Here is a 15,796-nt window from a genome sequence, read left to right as displayed (position 1 = left end):
CTTCATTGAAAAAGGGTAGATCTTTTTAAAATCAACAAAATTTGGTAACAATTTCCCCAGGTAAGGCAGAAATGATCTAGATTTGTAATTAACTTTTGTCTGTTTAACTTTTTGTTCTTTTAGTCTAATGCTTTGTGCTTCTTTGATAAGCATCGTGTTACTGATACAAAATTAGAAAGCAAATGATGTTTAGGTGCATTACAAAAATTAAAAGAGCCTTAGAATTTCACAAGGTTTCCTTTCTGTCAAAGCCTTTACCCTTCACCAAACAAATATTTATGGGAATTGGGGAGGGAGTAGCCTTCTAATGCCTTTAAAAAATTATCTTCAGCTGTCTCTTGATGATAGAAACTGTGGGTATTGCAACAAAGACGACTGATCTGCCACTATTGTTGAGCAGTGACAGCTATAACTGGGGCATAAAGAATTCTGATGTCATCCAGCTCAGCCTTGTTATTGCATTGTGGACACTACTAGAAACTGTGGGTATTGCAACAAAGACGACTGATCTGCCACTATTGTTGAGCAGTGACAGCTATAACTGGGGCATAAAGAATTCTGATGTCATCCAGCTCAGCTTTGTTATTGCATTGCAGACACTACACATTTACAGAAATAGAAAATTACAATTCCCAAGATTTGGTTGCAACAAAAACATAGAAACTTAATCTTTTTGAAAAAGTTCATAGCCTTACCAGCTCACTTAACATCAAGACCATGGAAATCAACAATTGCGAGGTTGAATAATCTTACCTTGCCAATGTTATTCACATGTCGCTGAAGCCACTTTCTAATACAAGACATGCCAAACATGTGTCCACAAGCAAGAGAGCTACATTTTCAGTTTTCAATTGTCAATCTTTGGACATTAGAAAGCTCTTATAAAATGAATAAAACATTTTGATGCAAGGAAAAAGGATAATTTATATGATTTCTGATAACAAGACATAAACATCAAACTAACAAAAGACTACTAGTGTTGACGGACGCTGGTCGCTTCACTCTTGAAGAAACAACTGAGGAAAGAGAGAATACAGTTTTCTTCTCGTTTCAGTTCAGTGATAGTTGTCAAAGTAGATTGAACTTGAGCCGTTTCTTTCTCAGCTTCCATCTTGACAAATATTTTTCTCTCTCTTTCTTCTCAAAGCTTCCTAACTTTTCTTGCAGAACTTAGACAGTTCCTCGCAAAGAACAAATAATGTTTTCTCTCTGTTTTATTGCTAAGTTCTTCTCCAGTTTCCCCTGTTTCAAAGCCCTACCCCTTTCTACAAATGTTTTTGATATGTCAGCGTTTTTCTCTTCTGCCTTTTTCTTTTCTTCAGTTACTTTCTTTAAGGCATCTACCGCTTTTTGTAGACAGTCCTCCCTTTCTTGCAGCGTCTTTTCCAATTTTTCCTTCTCACAGGCCACGTTATGCAAATCAACGTTCCCCCGATTTAGTTACCTCGCATATTTCATATTGTCATCACTCAGCTTAATAAGTTCCCTCGTATAATTAATGTTGCTATAAGTCTGTATATGATCATTGAAACCCAAGAATACGCTTGACGAGAGTCCGTTATACATTTCAAAAATACCGAAGTTAGCAGTAGGTGGAACTGACTACGAGAATGAGATGTTTGTTCTTGTAATGGGAAAATGTTGGGCAGTATTACTAATCCCAAGGCATTGAGTATTAAATTAATGCAACTGAGAATTAGAAGTTTCAGTTACACTGCTCGGAAACATATTCCAGTTGTTTAAAATTCCATGACTCTGTGGTGGAATAACCTTGCCCTCTTCGAATTGAGACCGTTGCCAACTGAGTTCCGTTTCCAGGCGAAACAGGAAAATTATTTATAAATTCAGGAATACGTGGCACCGATTCCAAACATTCCAAATAAGGCAAGAGATAGGTCTCTAGTTGCCCATGAGAAGCCTTCCATATGCACACAGTATAGATATCATAACCTACAGCTATCATTAGACAATCTAATTTTCAGACTAGGAACCAGTTATCTTTATCAAAAATGAATGGGGTATTATCAAAAATAATATTCAACAAAATGCATTTTACCAGTTTACTGACCTGCAAATCATGTGACAGCATCCAGATGTTTTTTCAACAATTTGTCCACATTTTCCATTCAATTCATCTAATTCCATGGACATTGTCAATTAAAGCTTTTTTGTGATAGCAGGTGCTGGATTAAAGGCTTTTTGATCAGGTGTACTAGTTTATGTTGATGGGTTTATCAAGAATGCCATCCAAAATGTGACAAAGCTTTCCTCAGGTTCATATTAGGTTTTGCTTGGAGTCTAGATATCATTATGTTATTAGAGAACGTATCAGGGGAGATGATTGTTGGACCTACCAAGACTCTCTTCATGGACGAGATCTCGACAGGACTTGACAGCTCGACCACGTATCAGATAGTTAAATGCCTACAGCAGTTTACCCATCTCATGGATGCAACAATTCTCATGTCTCTGTTGCAGCCAGCGCCAGAAACATTTGATTTCTTTGATGACATAATACTCTTATCAGAGGGGCAGATTGTCTGCCATGGACCTAGGGAGAATGTGCTGGAATTTTTTGAAAGCTGTGGTTTCAAATGTCCTGAAAGAAAAGGCAGGCATTGCAGACTTCCTACAAGAGGTATTCAGGTTATAAAATTTCAAAATATTTATTTCTTTCATCAAATCGGTGCTTTCTAATTCTAATCGTACATTAGACTTACATTACCTCGCCAATATCCCATGGTTACAGGTTACATCTAAGAAGGATCAAGAGCAATACTGGGAAGCTAGATCAAAATCATGCTCAATGAACCTATAGAGAGGAACCTAGACTAAGAATCTCACACTGTTATCTAAGAGAACAAAAAGGAAATTTCTTCCATATTTCCCCTTTTGGCACATAAGGGAAGATTCATGGGAGAATTCATGCGTATTTTGTATATGCCTTTCCTACCTTTCGGATAAGTCTTTCATCATTTTGAACGAGATCCAACCCAATTATAAGGGCTGATCAAATTGCATTGGTGTCTATAACTAATTTCTTTCAGGTAATACTAATTGATAAGGTTTCATTAGCAAGTGCTGCTAATGAATGAATGTAGAACCCTTTCATATATTTAGTTCTTAATGAATGTAAATATCTCACTCATGGCATTCTCAATTGATTAAAAATATTAATGACCATTCATTGTAGCAGCAGAATTGACATTTCAAGGGAGGTTTTTTTCACCCTGAAGGCCTATTTGGATGTCAACAAAATATCAAGAGGCAAAGATTTAATAGTGGTAAACTTTGCAGAACAAAAAAATAATCCATCAAATGTAACCTTTTTAATTTAATTGTTGTTTTTCTTTGTGCAAGAAAAAACATCATTGCAGGCTTTTATTTTGAAGGGAAAAATATCAACCAAGTATTTGACAATGACAATCCAAATGTGTTACTGGAAGTGCTAACCACCTTATATTTTGGACACGAATACCGCGGGGGTTTAGAGATAAAACCAACTTACCTGTTTAATAAAACGAACACTCCACAAAGAATAAATGTTCCCGCCGCAAGAAACCATGCACCAAGTACCAAACTGAGAAACAAAGCAGAAACAGATAATCAACAGGACAATGTTTAATGGTTTAATTTATCAAACCATATCTTCATGCATTTTTTATCCTCGTGGGAAAAACAAGTTTTTCTACATATAGAACTTACAAGTAAACCAGAGTCTTGAGTCCAAGAATAGAAAATACTGCCAACCAACAATCACTAGGATCAGATTAGTTCAAAAAATTAAGTAAAAAATAATAATAAGGAAAACAGATTTAAAGTTCAATAAGCGCAAATGCTCAGACATAAAATTGAAGTCCCAATCTTATGGTGCATTTGGGTATTAGAAACAGGTAGTAAATCATACAAAGTCCAAGAAATGCCAGAACCAGCATTGCTGCAGCCACCACAATTAAGGTAAATCGCCTGGCTCAGGAAAATCACAGCTTATTAGCTTAATGCAAGTAATAAAACAAAGACAAAACTGGATTAATTAATCCAGCAGCACAACTTCTGATCATCTCCTGAGCCTGTCGTGCAGCCCATCTAGTCAAGATCCTAGATTGGCGTCTTCTTGCTGCAGAAGACTCGGCTAAATCTTCTTCAATGTTAGATCTGCGTCTTCTACGTATAAGCTGATCACCTTCCTCTTCTTCACCATCATCATGGTCCTCATCAAAGTGATGAACATCAATGCAATCTCTACGCCCATTGATTCCACTTTCATGAGCAGAACTGCAGGAAGCAAGAGTCATACAGGTATGGAAATGATCCCGAACAAGCTCCTCTAAACCTCGTCTAAATTCAGCATGAGCAGTGGAAACTGACTGGGCCTCCACTAATTCATTCATCTCCTGCTTTTGTTGCCATTGTTGACGATGAATCATGTTAGCGAATCTTTCATCTCCCTCAATTGAACCCGACGCCATATGAACTCAGTTCTGGAAACAAACTTGTTAGATGATGAAGGACAACTCAAATGACATTGAAAGGTGACTTTCACAGTTCCATAAAACGTGGTTGTCTCAATCTGGATATCTGCATCAAAGTTCATTCAAACCAGTCAGAACAAAATAATCAGCTCTTCCTCCACTTGGATGCACTTAGCTACTACATTAGATAAGATAAGAAAATTTTATTAATGTCCAACGAATGACCATAATTAGGTCAATGGGACTGAAGGATACAACCAGTACAAGTACAATGTGGGAGTGCAAACGTAACTCCTAGAAAATGCCAAAGCTGAATCACAATCTCCCTTTCCTTTCCACATCCATTCCTTGTCCCAAATACATTTCAATTTACTATCAGTTTGGCCAGTGCATGATAGCAAGTCATTGAAGGCTACTTCTGACACACTTGTTATGCTTACAGCCATTTCCAGCAAAAGACCCCACATAAAAGATCAAATCATCTGCAGGCTGCAGCTAAATTCGAGTCTTAACTTATTTATCCAAAGAAAATGGCCCCTTTGTTAAAAGTTAAAACAAGGGAAAGTCAATCTCCTGATAAACAGCATGGTAATTTGTCATTTAATTCATCCAAGACAACCAATAGAATCTATAAATTATAAAATTTCAAACCTGTTGATAAAGTCACAAAATACAATTAAAAATTCTCAAGCCTATCATAGTATCAAATACAGCAATAACACAACTTCCAAATTCCAAAACACTAATATATCGTAGGATAAAAACTGCCAATTTTGCAATACAATCAAATATGAAAACAACAATTTCCAGTTGCCATGCATATCAATGCAATTAGAAAAACACAAGTCAGTATTCAATCATATCCAATAAACAAGAAGTGAGTTTACAAAATCCAAGCATGTTAATAAAGGACTGTAAAAAGTTCCAAGCCTCTAAATGAAACCAAACATTATAAGTAAAACTTTCACATCCCAACCAATTGATGGAATCGATTGTATATATGTATAAAACCTTTGCTTTTATGAATCAATTAAATACTTAAGATTTTTGAACATGGGATAGGCAGTAAGTATAAGAAAATGGGTATTGGAAAACTCCAGCAGATAACAAATGTGCAAAGTTTGTAAATTAGGTCTTACCTCAAAGATAGCCCATTGGGATAGTTTGAGTAGTTGAGTATCGTGAATTATAAAAAAGAGGTCACAGTGGAGGTCACAGGGTCAAGTCCCTGGGCTGGCTGCCTCCACGAATATTGACCTCACTTCACTCGAGGTCCCCGCCATACAAGGTTGCCCAAACTGCAACTGGCAGGTTTGCCCTTAGTATGATCCTCACAGATCGAGGGGAAGTGTGTAGCCCTTAGTATGATCCTCACAGATCGAGGGGAAGTGTGTAGTGGGTATCCTGAGTTGTGCATTTCATCAACAAAATTTTAAAAAGAAAAAGGTCTTAAATCAAAGATGTGTGCCAAGTTACAACAGAAATGACGACAACTATTACCCCATCTAACAGATCTTTTACGCCTCAGTTGTATCTGAAGTAAAACTAAATGAAAACAGAAATAAATGGCTCTACTGTAAACGCCTTCACATACAATCGAAAACTATAGCCCCTCCCTTGCCAATGGGGTCCTGGTTCAGTGGGCAAAGGCAGTGATATGTCAAGCTACCCACCCAGGTTCAAATCCACTGGAGACAGAGATAAGTAATTGGGACCAGGTGAAACAACTGGGTAACTTTGATAGAAATGTACCTCCCCTTGAGAGCTGCTTGCTAGTGAGAACGGGCCACTGGTTGTGCCTGATTTATTCAGGCTAATTGGAATGCTTCGGGTGTTTAAAGGAAGCACTTTCAAAACAAATACTAAGCACCAGTATTGTCAAGCCCGTCAATGGAATTAAAAAAACACAAATATATTTAACCAATGCACTCAGCCATATCCAACCAATTATGCCAACGGTTAACATCGTATTGGAATTTATTATGCCAACGGTTAACATCGTATTGGAATTTCTATCAGAATCTTTAATCGATGCATTTTCGCCTGCTTTCCGTAAATATGAAAAATCATATGCCTCTCATTTCAACCAGCAAGAGGCCATACCCTAACACATGCCACTCGTGGCTTGAACTAAACACCACATGCGAACAAAAATGGCAAAAGAAAATGAAGTAATCGAATGCACAGAGAGACTAGTCGCGACTTATATGTATCAACAAAAAACTAAATTTGAGCAAAATATGAAAGCAATTACACAACTTACATGAAATGGAGCTTTGCGTGCACAAAAGAAAAGGCCAAAAGCTTTTTCACGAAACTTAAATTTCATTAAGTATTAAAAACCTAAAACTGCAATTCATAAAAGCAAGAAAATTCAACCAGAGAAAAATCAGAGATAGTCAAATATCAATTGCACAAAATAATAACCACCAACAAATATCAGTGCCATCCGATATCAAACGCAAAAGAAGAAAAAACTAATCCACAAAAAACATATTTTGGCAAAAAACAAGAATTGAACTCACGGAAAAGCAGAGCGCATCCACCGACTTCAAGATTAAATGCATGAAATTAATAATCATCACGAGAATTGAACTAAATTTCAACATTTTGAAATTCTCTGTTTTTGAAAGGATCAGAACCATGAAAGGAAAAGAGAAAGTATTTTGTTGCTTCAGATTAAAAGAACACGAATTTGAGAGCCCTGAAAGCAAAATAAAATTTCTGGAAGCTTCATTTGGAAATCCATTTGATCTCGGGCCCAAAATAGTTGAAAGAAAACTCCAATTACCAGTGAGAGAAAAACCTCGATCAATCCCAGGACATTTAGAAATTCAAACGACCCCTGCTGGAAGGAGTCCCGTCCCGAATCAAGCAAAAGCATGTGCTCCTTGTGCCCCACAATTCACAGGAAAAATATCCAAACGCTGGATGACCGTCTCGAACCCGCGAAGACGACATCCCCTGTCCATCTCACCACAAGATTGCAGGAACCGATCGCTGTACACATTCTCCAGTACATCCCTTATTGTCCAAGAATTGTCTTTGGTTCTGGACTCCAGATCATTTGCTGCCCTATTCAACTTTCTATTCAAATCATCAATGTTTTGTTGGTCACTTACAGGAAGGAACACTTGGTCTACGCCCGTAGTTTTTGCAAGGTCAAGATACCCTGACAGACGGCCGGTAATTTGATCCAAGAAGGCTCCCGCTCATGGAAGCACGGAAACCGCAGAACCGCAAAACAGGGACCGCAACAGAATGCGCCATTACTACCCTAGGGCTCGGCATGAATGGGGCCAGCGGTGGGTCTCTCGACGGAACGGAACGGGATGCGACGGGAAAGGGTATGCTGTTTCCTTGTCGTCCGCAGCTTAACGCCTATCGCTAACTGTCCGCAGCTTAACGCCAATCGCTAACTCTCCGCAGCTTAACGCCAATCGCATAACTCTCTACGTGTCAGCACGAGAGACAAAAAGACGACGAAAGGTCCCTTTCAAAGGAAGGCCTATCGGCCTAATAAGAAGACATCCAACGATGTATATACACAAACTCTCAAATTAACGCGGCACAAATCAGTGCATAAAATTTGCAATTAGCTTAACCCCTTGGTCTGAGAAGGAGAAACCGTCTCTATCTTCCAGATTTTGAACAAACTAACATAAAAAGAAGGGTTGTTTTTATTGGACACGTGTTGGCTTCTGTGCAGGGAGGGGATGGGGACCAGAGTGTGTCGATGTTGACGGTTTGTCTCGCAACTGCCACGGTGGCACCCACCGTTCTCTGCAATCATGGAAGAATAAGCAGCACCAGGTGGCTTAGATCATTAAAACGCTCTTAAATTTCCGAAATGGATGTCATTCATTCGTCGGAGGGACTACGTTGATAAGGAAACTCCTCAGCCTGCTCGATGAGCCAATGACAGGGAGGCACGTTTTAATGAATACAAATATTATCTTATTCTGATTGACACGCGTCCCGGGGACAGTGACGGGAAATGGGGTCCGTGTCTCCCATAATGGAACGGAATAATAAGGATCTAGCTGTCAACTCTACTGTTAATTGCGAGATAGGAAAGCGGTCACGCTAAATGTTGTCACTTTAAAGGGCTACCCACCTGTCTCTCGACGCTCCTTGCCCATCTTCTCCCTATTTAAATCGGTTACCACAGCCATCCTTCCCACACAGCCAGCTAGTGGAATTTTTATTGTTAAGCAGGCCGAGACTCCCCATATAAACACCCAGTGGTTTCTGCTTTTCCATGCACACCCAGCAGCATTAGAGTGTAAGAATAGTAGGGAGTATCAAAATTTGTAAATGGGAGGGTATAAATTTCTTGTATGGCTGCTGCTTCTGATTGATTTGTGTTCATCAACAATGGTGGAACAGCAGCCTCTTGTTTTAACTTATCACAATGGCCCCCTTCTCACCACCGGACTCGCCGTGGATGTCCACGTGATTTGGTATGGCAGATTCACTTCTGCTCAGCGTTCCATCGTGGGGGACTTTGTGCAGTCTTTGGGAGCCAGCAAGGCCAAGGAGCCGTCTGTGTATAGCTGGTGGAAAACCACTGAGGGATACAGTGGTGCATTCAACAAGTCCGCCGCAATGGCAACCACAACGCTGGGAAAGCAGAAGTTGGACGATGGCTATTCTCTGGGCAAGTCCCTGAAGCGCAGCCACATTGCGGCTCTGGTGGAAACGGCGATTGTTTCCGGAGCATTGCCGGAGAATGGCAATGCCGTGTATTTGGTTCTCACGTCCGATGATGTTACTGTGGAGGGTTTCTGTGTGAGCTGTGGATTCCACGCTAGTCTCTTGCCGAGGAAGAATGTTCATTTACCCTACGCCTGGGTAGGGAACTCCGAAACTCAATGCCCGGGGCAGTGTGCGTGGCCGTTTCATCAGCCCATCTACGGACCCCAGACTCCTCCCTTGGTGGCACCAAACGGAGACATGGGCATCGATGCTATGGTCATCAACATCGCCATCGTTGTGGCAGGTGCATCCACTAATCCATTCAACACCGGCTACTTCCAAGGGGATGTTGCCGCACCTTTAGAGGCCGTGTCCGCCTGCCCCGGAATATATGGAAAGGGGGCTTACCCGGGCTTCCCTGGGGAACTTCTAGTGGATAAAACGACGGGGGCAAGCTTCAATGCATATGGAATTAATGGGAGAGAGTTTCTGCTGCCGGCCATGTGGGATCCGGTGACCAGATCTTGCAAGGCCTTCGCGTGATCATCTTGGTAATTGTGGCCAAAGTAAATAGAGGTACTCTGGGAGCAAATGGAAGTTATCTAGAGGCGGAGTGAAAGAAGTAGACACTGAGGCACAACATCTCTTTGTATTATTGTATTGTATTGTATTTTATTTTAGTGATAGGTATGTTTTTAAATTTATATGACATGATGATTAATTTTAATAATATTATTGTATTGTATTTATTTTATTTTAGTGATAGGTATGTTTTTAAATTTATATGAGATGATGATTAATTTTAATTAAGATTGGTATGGGTTATATTTCAATGGTAGTGTGATAAATATTTTGAAAACTAGATTAAATATAACTATAATATGGACAGTTTATTAAATTTATATGAGATGATGATTAATTTTTATTAAGATTGGTATGGGTTATATTTCAATGGTAGTGTGATAAATATTTTGAAAACTAGATTAAATATAACTATAATATGGACAGTTTAAGAGAAAATGTTTTTTAGACTCTTTCATCTTGTGTTGTTTTGGTAATTGATGAACTCCTAGTTCCACTATGAAGCTCATGAGAATTAGTTCTAATATTGAGAATGCTCGTTTTCTTCTTAACGCTAGTTAAGAGAGAGAAATAAGATAATTTTGGTTTTAGAGGTTAGAAATCACCTCTTTATAACATCACACTTTCTTTTCGAATGTGGAAATAATAAATTTTTAATTTTTTTTCAAATTATGCAAAATGATATCCTCCTGTATTCTCCAATGGTGTAGTAAGATTGAACATCCTTATCCCACCCTCACATAGTGGAAGGTGTGGGTTTTGCCTAAAGTTAGAAACAATTTTAAGAAACATCTTGGCATTCATGTTGTATAATTTTTTCTTATACATGTACATAGTCATAATCATGCTTTCAATGAGAAAACACTTGCTTTAATCAAGGGGATATGGTAGGGAGTATTTCCTTTAATTTTGAGGTTGTAGGTTATATACTGCTTTTGGATTTGTTCAATTTTCTTCCATGGACTCTATAGGTATACAACAACCCAAAATCTTATATCCATATAAAATAAGAGGAGTAACAAGAGTCTCAAAGAGGGGATTTTTTATCCCAAATTCAAAGATTTGTCATCAAAGTAAGATTTTCAATCTCCATTTATCATTTTCTCAGTGCTATAATTCCAATTGAGCTTATGATTGATGTCAATTCCTAGATATTTGTATGAAGAAACTTCCTCCAAGGAGCTATGGTCATAAATGAAAGTATCATATGTGATGTTTTTGGACTTAATTACTATGACTTTAATTTTGTTGGTATTTACAATCATATCCATCTTGACACATAAAACATGGAGGATTCTAAGATGCTTGCTAAGATCATAATGTTTTCTTTGCAAAAGAACAATATTATTAGCATAAAGGAGAAGGATTATGACCATACCAATGACCATGGGCCAACACAATTGCATATTCCAAACACTCTTCTAACTTATAGATGTATATGCCAAAAAGGGTAGGAGATAAGGGACACCTTTGCTTGATTCCAATATTGGATTTAATTTCCTCCAACGAACCCTTGGAAATAACATTCTCGTATAGCCTTGTCACTACAACCCTCATCTCGATAAGAACCATTATCTATTCTTCGACCTAGGAATAGTGTCAAAAGTTTTTCTAATGTTAACAAATAATGAAGATCATTTTTATTATGGTGGTATTCATATGCAATTATCCTACAAATAACAAGATGCTTCACTGTTGAATGATATCTCCTAAACCTAACATGACCTTTATTTTTTTATTATGACTTTCCATATATATAAAATGAATTTTAAATTTAAATAACCTTTTAATTAAAATAAATTTATACTAATTAAAATATAAAGAATAATATATTATGTAAATTTGTAAAGGAGTTTTCTTTAGTGTGAATTTTTAGAATTTCTGGTGCCAGAATCCGGCAGAAAATTTTGAGGTGAAATCTTGATTTGTGTTATTTAAACTGGGTTTTTCACTGTATATATTGATTCGACATCCTGAAATTTGAGGTGAAAACTTGATTTGTGTTATTTGAACTGGGTTTTTAATTGTATATATGGATTCGGCATCCTGAAAAACCCCTAGGGCACATACCCATCAAGCATGTGATTTCAATAAATTCCTAATGGGTTTTAGAGAAATTAGACCCGAAAAACCCATCATAAAAGCTTCCAAAAAGTTTCACTAAAGACAACTCGATTTGTAATTGTTTTTATTTATTTTTGTAATATCATTTTTATATAAAATATTTATATGTTTATTATTTGAATTTTATTAAATTTATTAATATTAAATAAACATTTCTATTTTTAATATATTATATGAATTATGAATGTTAAATTTCTCATTGGAAACTTTGTAGGGAAAAACCAAAACTAAACGCTCGTGTGAGTGTCCACCCCTCACTCAATGACTATAAGGGAGTCCATCCCCTGACCATCATCATAAAATATTACAAAATCTTAAATACAACATAACTAGCTAAAAACTATTACATTTAATCATGATATCATTTACACATAAATCTTCGAACATTATGCCATTTTTTTCTTGTTCTTCCCATTAGTGGATTATCCTACATTTGACATTTCATCAATCTACATGGACCGCTAGTGTTTTTGCTTGCCATAACATTAAACATAATCTATCCTTTGCATAAAGTTATAATCCTTCCTCATTGCTACCATCAACAAACTTTCATATCATGATTAGATAAAATATTAATAAATAAGTAGTCTTTACTAGTGATGTTTCAAACATCTTTTCATGTGCTTGAATAAACTATAAACAAAATATTGAGACATGCTTATTTTAACAACACTGCACATGCATTAATTAAAAGTGCATAATCAAAACATGTCTATTCATTTTTACATGTATATGGTTTTGACACATGTTTGTCCATCCATAACTCGCACGTATAAGGTAAAATTAATAAATATTACAGAGGCATGCTCCTTGTCCCTATTTCACATGTATCATGAGAAAGGGAGGTAGTTACACCCTTCATAAACACCATAATTTCTATCATATTCTTGCATAAGAACACATTATTTTCTCAAAGAACAAACCACTGAAACTATCCATATCTATTTAAAGGAACTTGGCACAATAGTCGTGCATGAAAATAAATGTACTCAAATACATATTCTTTTCCAAAAGTAAGTTAACACATTAACTATTATTTCTGCAGGCAAATACATGAACTTTTCCCATAAGAAACTAACATAATAGTTATGCAATCCCAATTAGTTGGTTTTTTTATGCATGCAACTACATATTTCTTTTCAAGAAAACAACATAATAACTAGTCTTCCTCTGCATGCAAATATATATATTTCTTTTCCCAAGAACCTAACACAATAATTATTCCTTTTTGTGCATATATATATATATATATATATATATATATATATATATATATATATTTCCTTTTCTAAGAAATCTAGCTAAGTAATTATTTCTTTTCTTGCATGCAATTATATATATATAGCCACGGTGATGGGAAACATATTCCAAGCTAAATGTTGGGCATGAGATCCTAGGGGGTGTTCATTTTGATTATAATGGCTAAGGAAATTGGAAAAGGCAATGGCTAAGGCTTTGGAAAGGCAAGATGACATTTTTGGCACATTTATTTATGAAAATAAAAGAAATTAGGAGAAAAGTAAGGTGAAAGGTCACAAGTTTCATGTGAGGAGGAAATTGAAGGACAATAATGGAAAATGAAGAAAATAGAGGCCTCATTAATAAAAAGGTTTTTGAGGATCAGTTGGCAAGCTTCTTAGTCAATGTAAGCTTTTGGTTCAAGATTTTTCTATGGTTATGCATGTGATCAAGAAATACAAAGAAGGCAAGATGAAGAAAAGATCAAGTAGGGACAGGCAGGATCAAGCAGCTACAATAGGATTCTCTGCAGGTATCACTTTGCATGTATGATTTCCTTGCTAGATTTGACATGCATGGTATTGCATGTGGTTCTTTTTCTGTTATGGCATGGGTTTTGCTAGGTGTAACAGTGTTTTTAGCCTACCCTTTCCATTTTCAGATAGCCATGGTGTGACGAGGTTCTCATGTTTTGGTTGAGATCGATTGCCGGATGCATTTGAAGCTGAGTGGGATGGATCTCTGAATGATAGAGCACATGGCGTAGTGGTCCCTGAACCAGACTTTGGATCACGGTAAATCCATTGGCCTAGTGACCCCTGAGCCAAACAATGGGTTACCGTAAATCCAGTATTTTGTTTCCTTGGTGGGCCTAGGAATCCTTGCCAGTGAATGGAAAGATATATGGTAAATCCAAGAGTTGGTTTGCTCTTCGTTGGGCCTAGTAATCTCAGATTTGGGATGTGCGGTAAATCTTGGACAGTAGGTCTCGGTTTAGGGCCTAGTGATGCAGATTTGGATTGCAGTAAAGCATAAGAAACTAGGAGACGAGAAAATTCCTCACAATGTAGGTGGAGAAATCTGGTGACATCCATGCTTGTTTGGCCTAGTGATCGGGTGGAGATCACGGTAAAGCCTATAATGATGTGTTCATTATGTTGGTGTGATCCAATGATCTGAAAATGATATCTTAGACTAATATTAAGGTATTACAGGCTCATGTGCATGGATTTGCCTACATTACTTAGTGCAACAGATCGATAAGATTACGAATAATATAGACAGTGAAGCAGTTAAAGAAACATAATAGAAAAACACACATAACACAGCAAGTTTAATATGGAGTTCACCCAAAACTCCCGAGCTACGTCTCTTGGTCCAACCTTTAGTGGTGACCTCTCTATTATATCTTAAAGAGCAGAGTTTTACAAAGTGTGAGCTCAAATTGAGTCTCAACACAACATGAACAAATAATAGGGGTTTGCTTGAATCCCTCAAGTCTTACTGAGTACAAAGACCCTCCCTCTCGCTTTCTATCTCTGTCTTCTCTCTGTCTCAGCACTGCTTGTCTCTGTCTCTATCATATTGTGGCTTTAAAGCCAATATACACTGTCTATTTGTTTCCTCCTCTGGGCTCTCTGGCTTCCCGGCCTTTGTCCACTCGAATCCCCCTTTGAGCATTAGCAATCATTGCTAAACGCCTTCAGGGATGGTGGCCACCTGTTCTGTAACGGAATGGACCATCGGTGCCTTTGAAATCCAAAAAATGGTCGTTCTCTATTTACATAGAGAATACATAGAAAACCTATAAAAATCCACCCAAACGCAGTCTATTGGACTTCAAAAATCATTAATTCTGCCTTATATCCTTTCGGATCTGTCTTCGGGCGCCATCGCAAGTAATCGTTGATCAACGACTATTATTGATTTCAGGTGGCTAACACGCATGGAGATTACCCACCCGAAAAGGGTGGTTTTCTCTCTCTGGCACCTAGCCATGTGGCAGCCAGTGTATGGGCTCGGGCAGAGCCTGGCCAAAACCACTTACTACCTACGGCCCACTCAAAATCCTGCTCATTTTGTGGTTTCCCTTTGTATTTGAAAAATACATTAAAACACTGAAAACATCGCAAAATGGCTTTATGGCAGACTTGAAATGTTATGCAACTGCATTTACAAACCCTTTTGGGTCTGGTTTCATCGCATTGGTGCATTCCCTTCACATTTCGTTTGTTTAACAAAAACGCGAAAATACATAGAAAAATGTCATTTTACGGAACTCAATATATATTAAATTTGGTTCATAATTCCATCGAGTCCGGCCATCGCATATATATATATATATATATATATATATATATATATATATATATATATATAGATATATATATATATATAGCCTCGCTCCTCTGTAATGCTCTAACGCGATATTGTGATGCGATCATATCGCGATCGCATATCGCATAGTCCTCGGGCCGTTTATAAGCCCTCCCCTATGGGTTGCCGACGCGATATTGCGATTCAACTTGGGCCGTTGATTTGTGCGCTTGATCGACAGTCCTCGTTGACTGCGCTGATTGTTGTTGCAATAAGTCTGTGGTAGCCTCCGATGGCCTTTGAAAGCCTCTGTCGATTGCGATATGCCGATCGGATCTGGATCGTTGATCGGTCAGATCCAATGG

At 37.6% G+C, this 15,796-nt stretch overlaps 1 protein-coding gene and 1 pseudogene across 2 annotated transcripts; one reads left to right on the top strand and one right to left on the bottom strand.

The window, feature by feature from the left end:
• Positions 1–3,962: 3,962 nt before the first annotated feature.
• LOC149227483 (uncharacterized) lies at positions 3,963–7,818 on the bottom strand. 2 transcript variants are annotated; one of them, XM_089377804.1, is made up of 2 exons: positions 7,264–7,818; positions 3,963–4,578 (listed from the first exon to the last, which is right to left on the bottom strand). In XM_089377804.1, exon 2 carries the CDS (start codon positions 4,467–4,469, stop codon positions 3,996–3,998), a length of 474 nt encoding a protein of 157 aa, XP_089233930.1. In that variant the 5' UTR covers positions 4,470–4,578; positions 7,264–7,818; the 3' UTR covers positions 3,963–3,995. The 2 variants fall into 2 exon arrangements, with proteins under 2 accessions (XP_089233930.1, XP_089233931.1); XM_089377805.1 differs by lacking the exon at positions 7,264–7,818 and adding an exon at positions 4,765–5,520.
• Positions 7,819–8,624: 806 nt separating this feature from the next.
• Positions 8,625–9,929, top strand: LOC149227482 (protein EXORDIUM-like 2 pseudogene; annotated as a pseudogene).
• The last annotated feature ends 5,867 nt before the right edge of the window (positions 9,930–15,796 follow it).

The sequence above is a fragment of the Pinus tabuliformis genome, chromosome J (assembly GCF_031772625.1).
Source record: "Pinus tabuliformis cultivar Carrire ecotype Pingquan chromosome J, CPIR1, whole genome shotgun sequence".
Lineage (NCBI taxonomy): Eukaryota > Viridiplantae > Streptophyta > Pinopsida > Pinales > Pinaceae > Pinus > Pinus tabuliformis.
The sequence above is the reverse complement of the archived record's forward strand: the minus strand, read 5'-3'. Positions and strand labels throughout refer to the sequence as shown.

What these genes read in the sequence shown, in the direction of transcription:
- LOC149227483 (XM_089377804.1), bottom strand. Translation starts at nt 4,469, where the DNA reads ATGGCGTCGGGTTCAATTGAGGGAGATGAAAGATTCGCTAACATGATT.